Source organism: Chrysochloris asiatica, unplaced genomic scaffold (assembly GCF_000296735.1).
Source record: "Chrysochloris asiatica unplaced genomic scaffold, ChrAsi1.0 scaffold00312, whole genome shotgun sequence".
NCBI classification, from domain to species: Eukaryota; Metazoa; Chordata; class Mammalia; order Afrosoricida; family Chrysochloridae; genus Chrysochloris; species Chrysochloris asiatica.
The window spans coordinates 2,642,532-2,650,733 of NW_006408830.1; the positions used below are offsets into that span (position 1 = coordinate 2,642,532).

At 52.8% G+C, this 8,202-nt stretch overlaps 2 protein-coding genes across 2 annotated transcripts in view; both read right to left on the reverse strand.

The window, feature by feature from the left end:
• Positions 1-5,227, reverse strand: part of RGL3 (ral guanine nucleotide dissociation stimulator-like 3) — a 14,742-nt gene extending 9,515 nt beyond the window's left edge. The window contains exons 1-5 of the mRNA XM_006875170.1: positions 5,195-5,227; positions 4,652-4,765; positions 3,893-4,113; positions 3,680-3,733; positions 3,282-3,496 (exon numbers count right to left, since the gene is read on the reverse strand). Of these exons, the coding sequence (XP_006875232.1) occupies positions 3,282-3,496; positions 3,680-3,733; positions 3,893-4,113; positions 4,652-4,765; positions 5,195-5,227 (637 nt within the window). The remainder of the gene's footprint in view (positions 1-3,281; positions 3,497-3,679; positions 3,734-3,892; positions 4,114-4,651; positions 4,766-5,194) is intronic.
• A 920-nt stretch (positions 5,228-6,147) lies between these two features.
• Positions 6,148-8,202, reverse strand: part of CCDC151 (coiled-coil domain containing 151) — a 15,303-nt gene continuing 13,248 nt past the window's right edge. Inside the window, exons 9-13 of the mRNA XM_006875171.1 lie at positions 7,775-7,935; positions 7,539-7,695; positions 7,016-7,171; positions 6,412-6,496; positions 6,148-6,266 (exon numbers count right to left, since the gene is read on the reverse strand). Of these exons, the coding sequence (XP_006875233.1) occupies positions 6,148-6,266; positions 6,412-6,496; positions 7,016-7,171; positions 7,539-7,695; positions 7,775-7,935 (678 nt within the window). The remainder of the gene's footprint in view (positions 6,267-6,411; positions 6,497-7,015; positions 7,172-7,538; positions 7,696-7,774; positions 7,936-8,202) is intronic.

An 8,202-nucleotide genomic window follows, 5' to 3' on the forward strand; every position in this document is an offset into this window, starting at 1 on the left:
TTTCAATATTCTCCTCCAACACCATAACTCAAAAGCATCAATTTTTCTATGGTCTTCCTTATTGTGTGGAACTGGTGCTCAGATGAAACAATATCTTTTTTGGGAAGAAATACAAATAATGGGCCTGCTCTTGGATAAATATAAGTTAAAAAGAAAACAAAACACAGATAAATAAAATTTGCTAAACTTTCCCCAAAAGGTAGATGGCAGCATGCGTGATTTTGAAGGCAAAAGTAAAAGAAATCCACAGGGAACAACAGTGATACATCCCATAGGAAATGAAGTGGAGCAATTAAAGAAGGAAGCAAGAAATAATAAATTAATAATAACAAACAAATAAACAATTAAATGTTTTATTTAAATAATTAAATAAGAGATTAAAAAAATATCATCTGACAAAACCTGAGCTGTAAATATAGCCGGAGCCTGCAGAGTTAAGACATAAGGAAGCAGCGTCATTTGTGGAATTTAAAATGGCAGCAGAAGCAATAAAAAGTCAGAACTGACCCTCTTGAATCTTGAAACTGACATTCCAAAAGTGAAGGATGTTCCCATGTATGTGGATATGTATTAGCAAATATTGCAAAATGTTGTTTTGTTAAATGTTGAGTCAGTTCCAATTCATTTGTTGTTGTTACATGCCATTGAGCTGGTTCCGACTCATAGTGACTGTACAGGGTTTGCGAGGCTGTAAATCTTTACGGGAGCAGAAAGCCTCATCTTTCTCCCATGGAGCGGCTGGGGTGCTCAAATCTCCCACCTTGTGGTTTGCTGTCCATTGAGTCTGTTCCAATTCATTTGTTGTTGTTATGTGCCGTGGAGTTGGTTCCGACTCATAGCGACCCTGTACAGGGTTTCCGAGGCTATAAATCTTTACGGGAGCAGAAAGCCTCATCTTTCTCCTGTGGAACAGCTGGCAGTTTCGAACTGCTGACCTTTCGGTTCGCAACCCGATTCGTAACCACTACGCTACCAGAGCTCCTTAATATTTAATATTAGTTCATTTAAACTCCATTTTAATAGCCACATGGAGCTCCTGGTGACCACATTGGATTGGTACTCTCTCATGATTTTAAATCAGCTGATGAAATCTTAAAAGCAGGGGGAGAAAGATATTTAGTGACCAGGAGGAGAGATGGGTGGACACAAATATAAAAATAGTGGGGACTTTGTCACCAGGAATAGCAAAGTGGCTGCTATTTTGTAAAATAGAGAGCAATGCAGCCACTTTAATCTGAGGATTAAAGGATGGGAATCAGGGACATAGGAGCTTTTGTAATAGGGATCAGATCAAACACAGATGGGTGATAGATGATACTTTATAAGCTGCTGGCTCAGAGAGGGCTGACCCCTGAACCAGGAGACAATTATTCAGTCAACAAAACTGAGTTGTTCCTACCCCTGGAGACAGAGTTGGAGACAAGAAGGATGTGGTATTGTTGTCCTGCACTCAGCAGGAGAAGCAGATGAGCAAAAACCCAGGTCTAAAGTGTGTAAAAAGGAGCTCTGGTAGCGTAGTGGTCACGAATCGGGCTATGAACCACAAGGTCAAAAGTTCGAAACTACCAGCTGTTCCATGGGAGAAAGATGAGGCGTTCTGCTCCTGTAAAGATTTACAACCTTGGAAACCCTGTACAGGGTTGCTGTGGGTCGGAATCGACTCGACGGCAATTAACAACAACAACAAAGTGTGTAAAAAGGAGCTCTGGCAGTGTAGTGGTTATGAATCAGGCTGTGAACTGCAAGGTCAGCAGTTCGAAACTACCAGCTGTTCCATGGGAGAAAGATGAGGCTTTCTGCTCCCGTAAAGATTTACAGCCTCGGAAACCCTGTTGAGAGTCGCTATTGGTTGGAATCGACTCGACGGCACTTAACAACAACAACAAAGTGTGTAAAAGAGGGTGATGCAGAAAAACAAGGCTGGTGAGAAGACACAGTGTCGGGGATATTTTTGCTGAGGGAGTCAGGAAAGGTTTTTCTGAGGAGGTGACATTTGAACAAAGCCCTGAGAAGTACAAGGGGGCTTCAAGAAGTTGGTGAAAAAGTTCTATTATCTTTCAATTCCATCTTTCCATGAATTTTGAAACCTCCTTTTATATGCCTTTGGGCCCATCCCCAAAGTGCGCTGCAACAGACAGGGTCAACGAGCCTTGTAATGGGTCAGATAGATTGAAATATCAGTAAGGCTTCTTGTATATATTTTACTATAAGTAGTAGTTGTTGTTAAGTGCCATCGAGTCAGTTCCAACTAATAGTGACTCTGTATAGGATTTCCGAAGGAGCTCTGGTAGTGTAGTGGTTATGAATCGAGCTGCTAAACTCAGAGTCAGCAGTTCGAAACTACCAACTGTTCTGCGAGAGAAAGATGAGGCTTTCTGCTCCCATAAAGATTTACAGCCTCAGAAACCCTGTACCCGGTCTTTATGAGTCGGAACCGACTCCACCACACATAACCACCACCACCATAGGGTTTCCAACGAGCAGTTGTAGATATTTAATTATTAAGAATTAGAGATAACAACAATAAATATAATACTATTTGCCAAGATATAGTGCCAAGCCTTTACTGTGTTGATATGTTTACTGACTCTTTTCCTCAGGTAACTATGAGCTCTTGTCCATTACTATGTGCCCAAAGCCAGTGGTTAAATATTTGTTGAATGAAGACACCAATGTGGTGAGAACTGTTATCACCCCATTTTACAAATACTTAGGAAGCTCAGAGAGGTGATGTAACTTAGCCAAAGTCACACAGTCAGGAAGTGGCAGATCTGGGATGTGAACCCAGGTCTTTGTGGCTTGTAAATCAAGTGGACATGAAATGGTTTGTAGCAAAAAAAAAACACTGGACATTCTGACCTCATGGTCAGGATTTACTTTGTAGGTAGGATGAAGTGGCGTGGGGACAAATACTAACACTTTGTTGTTGTTGTTAAGTGCCGTTGAGTCGGGTCCGACCCATAGCGACCCTGTACAGGGTTTCCGAGGGTGTAAATCTTTACGGGAGTAGAAAGCCTCATCTTGCTCCCGCGGAGCAGCTGGTATTTTCGAACCGCTGACGTTAAGGTTCGCAGCCCGATTCGTAACCACTACGCTACCAGAGCTCCTAACACTTTAGGGGGGAAAATTGATTCAATTTTACAGGGGCAGAAATTGAAGCTCCGACAGAGTTAAGAACTGGCCCATGGTCTGTAGCTCTAAGAGGATGGAGAAGGCCCCTGGAGGGAGGGGTGCTAACGAGTCCCCTAACTCCATGACACCCCTCTCTCCATGACTCTCACCTGCCCACGGGTCTGGCTGCTCCTCTTCTTCCTGCTCCAGCTGAGCCTCCTCCAGGAAATCTCCCAGCAGTCTCTTTGCTTCTCTGACCTCAGCCCCTTCTGGGGCTGCCCAAGCCAGAAACGTGCAAATGCTGCCCAGGTCTGTGTGGGCAGGGGGGTCTCTGAAGTCCTGAGGGTGGTCCTGAAGCCAGGAGCCCAGTACAGACACCACAGATCTAGCAAGAGAGGTGGGATGATGCAGCCCAGCCCTGAATTCTGGACCTCACTTGCCCTGAACCTCAGACTTGACCTCTGACCTTTGATGAGCCAACCTGGACTTTCAGCTTATCCCACCCTGTCCCATTGAAGCCTGACCTTTGAACTTCACGACCCCAACACCACCCCAATGGGGGACCAACCTCAGGTTTTTGTTGAGGTTCAGATCTTGTCCTTCTGTCTTCTTGATCTCTATCCTAGGAAGAGCCCTACCCAATCAGGTGATGCAGAGGAGGTGAGAAGAGGCTTAGGAGGAGGGTTCTGTGGTTGGGGGGGGTTCCTGATTTAAAAACTTGAGGCAGAGTGTACAGGTGGGGATCTGGACCTGGGAACATGGAGGTCTGGTACATACTGACCCCGACGGCAATGGTGGCGGCGGCGGTGGCAGTAGAAGGCCCAGCACGCGGGCAGTGGGCACAAAGGCCCGGTGTGTGGCCAGGAAGGCAGGCACGAACCCAGGATCCTGCTCGCGGTCTCCAGACACCAGCTCACGTACCAGCCTCTCCAGCCGCGCCGCCCTCAGCGCCCGCACCTTGCTTGTACGGTAATGGAGAAACGCCTCGGTGGAGCTGGAGGGCTAAGGAACAGAGGGGCGGTGAGAGACGCTGGCGGGGGTGGGGAACCCCTCCGGATACGCCTCAGGCACCCTTATATCGGATCCAGTCCCTTCCTCTTAATGCGGGGGGGAGGGGCCGCATTCATTCTTTTTGCCCAGTTCACAAAGTATCCCCACACCCCGTCCTGCCAGGCACCCTAGCCCGCCCACTTCTTAGGTCAGCCCCCAAGCTTCTCTTGGCGCTTTGTTTGGAGTTCGCAGGCCTAGCCCTCCGCCCTAACCTGTCTTCACCTGCTACCTCTAAACCCCACCCCTGTCTCTGGTTCCGCACCACCAAATCTGGCTGTCCCTGGAGCGGTTGTCCAGTCTCGACCTTAACAAGTGGCCTCTTCTCTACTCCGCAACTGCGCCATCCACAGACCCCAGTCACCTGGCAAACACTCTGGCCCCGTCCTTTCCTCGCCCGTTCACCTTTACACCTGTCCCCTTCCCCCACCCCCGCACCCGTTTTACTTGGCTGCCCTCACCTGACCAACCCACCCTCCAACCCCTTCCTCACCTGGTTGCCCCCAAATCTCTCTCCTGGGCTCAAGCGCTGGCTACGCTGCCTCCGCAGGGACACGCTGTACACCGCGCCGTCCTCCGTCTCCTCGCCCCAGTCCTGTAGCGGCGCCTGGACACGGAGGCGAGCTCAGGACACCCGGGGCTTTGGTGACCCCTTGCCCGCGTGAACTCAGACCCGGCCTTTCAGCGCTATCCTCCCCTTCCAAGTCCGAGCCTTGCGGGACTTGGAGCGAGGTCCCAGGTACCAGATTAGAGACGTCCCCTCCGTGCTGTCCTGAAGACATGGATTTGGGGACGTCCCAAGGTCCAGCTTCACTCTCTCTGTCCCCTCCCGCAGACGCGCTTAGGGTTCTCCCTCCCCCCCACACAAAGTAACCAGTCCCAGCGTTAGGGGCTGAGAGTAAGGGGCTGTGAGTCCGGAGCACCTCCCCGGAGATTTCGAACAGTTTGATGGGGGTGAGGCGGAGGGAAAAACAACAATCAGAGGGTCCAAGGCCTGGAGTATCTGGATGTAGTGTTCTGGGTCCTGGCCCCTTACCAGAACGAGCTCCTTGCCAGCAGTGCGCTCCATGGCCAGCACCCGTCCGGGTCCTCAGCGCCGATGACTGAGGCGGAAGGGCTGGCGAGCCGTGGGCAGTGGCGGGGCGCTCTGGTGGGGCGGGGCGGACGGATTGGGCGGAGCCTGAGAAGTAGGGCCGACCCACCGCTTGGCTGTCCCTGGCTAGACCCCAGATCCCAGACCAGGTCTGTAGGACCCCAGTTCGGAGATGTGAATCAAACAGTCGCTAGGAGAAAGGGCACATTTCTTTCTAGGGGAGAGGTCTCTTCGGGAACTCTAAGTGCAGGGGAGCTGGTGTGCAAAGCTAGGTGTTCGTCACAGAGAGACCACGACCCTCAATTGGTAAGGGCTGATTTGCCTAGGTCTGGGAGTCGCTGTGTCTCCTGTTGATGGGGGTCTTGTCACTTCCCGGCAAGAGACCGCTGAGTCTGTGGTACCTGGTTTTGAGGAGCAGACCTGTCTAGGCTGGTACCAGGTGAAACTGTTGGCCCAGTCTACTCCCACTCAGGGCGACTTCCCGTGTTTCCGAGTAGAACTGTCACTGGTAGACTGTTTTTTTGGAAGTAGATCACCAAGCCTTTCTTCTGATAATCCTTGGTGCACCCAAACCTCCAAACTTTCGATTAGCAGGGCGACACACTAACAATTTGCATCACCCAGGACTCCAATACTGGGTCAAAGAGAGGGAAATAAATACCCAAGGGACTGGTCGATGACCTTTATTGCGCGATTCCAGGGCCCGCGGCTCCGACGGGGAAGATTTACTGTGGGAACGTCCGGCCAGGCCCCAGTCCCCTCCTCCTTCCAGCGACGCCCACTGCCTCTACAACCTGTCTGGGCCTGTTCAACCCTGGAAGGGGCCCTTGGGCCTGCAGCTAGACCCCAGAGGGGTCGGGGATTCCCAAGGGGCTCTCGGAGGCGCAAGGGTGTATCTAGGGTCTTCGCGAGCGATTGCGCTTCTTGCTGCGGGATTCGATGAGCTTCTGGGAACGGACCTTGAGCGCCACGCGCGTCGCCACGAGGTTGTCCTCGTCTTCACTCTCCTCCTCGTCTGCCGGGGACGGGGAACGAGTGAGGGGGGAAGAGGACGGTGGAGTCCCGGTCCCCATCTCTCTCCGGGCCTCCGCCCCCATCTTGGCAGTCAGTCTGGTCTCGGCTAGGGCTCCCGCTCCGCCCCTTTTCCTGCCCGCACTGACCGAAGTACTTGTCCTTGGGACTGGCAAGCGGCAGGGTGATGCGGGTGTTGTACAGGGGCAGTTTTCCTTCTAAACTGGCGTAGAACTGGGCGGGGGGAGGCGGAGGAGAGGAGGGTGAGCGGAGTAGGGGCTTCAAAGAGTGTCCTTTTCACTCCTTCTCCATCCCATTCCGAGCTCTATCCTTATTCTACACTGAGCTCACTGCTCAATCCTCAGGTTTCGCTATTTGCCAAGGGCCAGCCAGGCCCCTTGTTCTCAGTGTGCACCTGACACTTAGTCCCGCCTCCAAGTCCCTCAGACCCGCCCCTGGTTTCTCGGGCCCCCCTCCTTGGCCTCTCACGCCAAGACCCCTCCCCTAGCCCTGCCCTCTGGCCTCCCTAGACCTGCCCTCAGCTGCATTAGCTTAGCCCTGTCTCTCAGGTTCACCCCTGGCTCCTCAGGGTCCTCCCAGGTGTCTCGAGGGTCGCCTCCGCCGCTGCCCCCGGTTCTCAGGTTTCTCCGGTCTCTGCCGCTGCCCCCGGTTCTCAGGTTTCTCCGATCCTACTTCAGACCCCTCAGCCCCATCCCCTTGTCTCCAGATCCCTGCCCCTTGAGGGAGTGGCACCTCGCGATCGGCGATGTGTTCCAGCATCTCCGGCAGGTTGAGGCTCTCGAGCTGTGTGTGCAACTTCAGCAGCTTTTCCTCCACCATGCCCAGCAGGTCCGGCATGTAGTTGGCCGTTAGGGGATCCAACTCCTTCCCAGAGAAGCGGCTGCCCTCCTGTGGCCAGGGGCGGAGCTAAGTCGGCAGGGAGGGAGCCAGAGAAGTAGGGGGCGGGGCTTTTTCATTCAAAGATGAGCCTTTAAGGCGAGGGACCACCCACAGGGGTGTGGCTATCCTGTGTGGGGAGGAGCCTCTTAAGTCTCGGGCTGAATTCCAGAGACCGTAAGTGTAGTGAAGGGAATCTTTTGATAGGATGATAACTGAAATGCGCAGGGTGAGGGCTTCTTCTCTTGTCTTGGCCGCTCTTGGATTCGAATGGGGTCTTGGGTGGGGACGAGCTTGAGGCGGGGCTGGGACCCTGAAGTTCTGGGGGTCTCAGACTGACGTCTGGACAGGGGATGGGGCCGGGCTTGGCAGGGCCTACCACGGTGACATAGTGCAGCTTGCTCGCCAGTTGCTCGAGGCCGGCCTTGACAACTTGCATCCCCCTCAAGGTGCGCTCTAGCTGTTCCTGCGCCACAGTGCGCCGCTGCTCCTCGGTCTTGAGGCGCCCCTGCAGCTCGGCTTGCAGCTTCTGCTCGCTGCAGGAAGCCAGAGAGGACGTCTTTGAGCGACCCTACGTGTGCACCCCACACCTTCCTTTGGGCACTGAGGCCTCACCTCACCAGCGTGGTCTCCCCGGAATACTTGAGGTGGTCGAGCTCCTGTTGGAGGCGCTGCTTCTCCTGCTTCAGCCTCACCAGCATCTCCTCATTTTCCCTCTTGAGTGTCTCCAACTGCGTGAAGGTGTCCCCCTGGGCCAGGAACCGCCGCACTACGGACTGAGGGCAGCCAGTCCCCAGTCACAGCCCGGGCCTTGGGGGAAGTAGTGGTCACCTACCTCCTCTCTCCCGTGCGTGCCAGACAGGTGGCCAAACTTGGAGCTTCCATACAGCAGCCTGGGGGCTATTAGGGACTGAGTGGGTCTGACTCAGGGCTGTGTTTTATTGTTTGTTTGGTTTTTTTTTTTTTTTTTTTCTTTTTAGTGTGAATTGGCTGAAGGTTTACAAAGCAGATCAGGTTTCCATTCAACAATTCATACACATTTT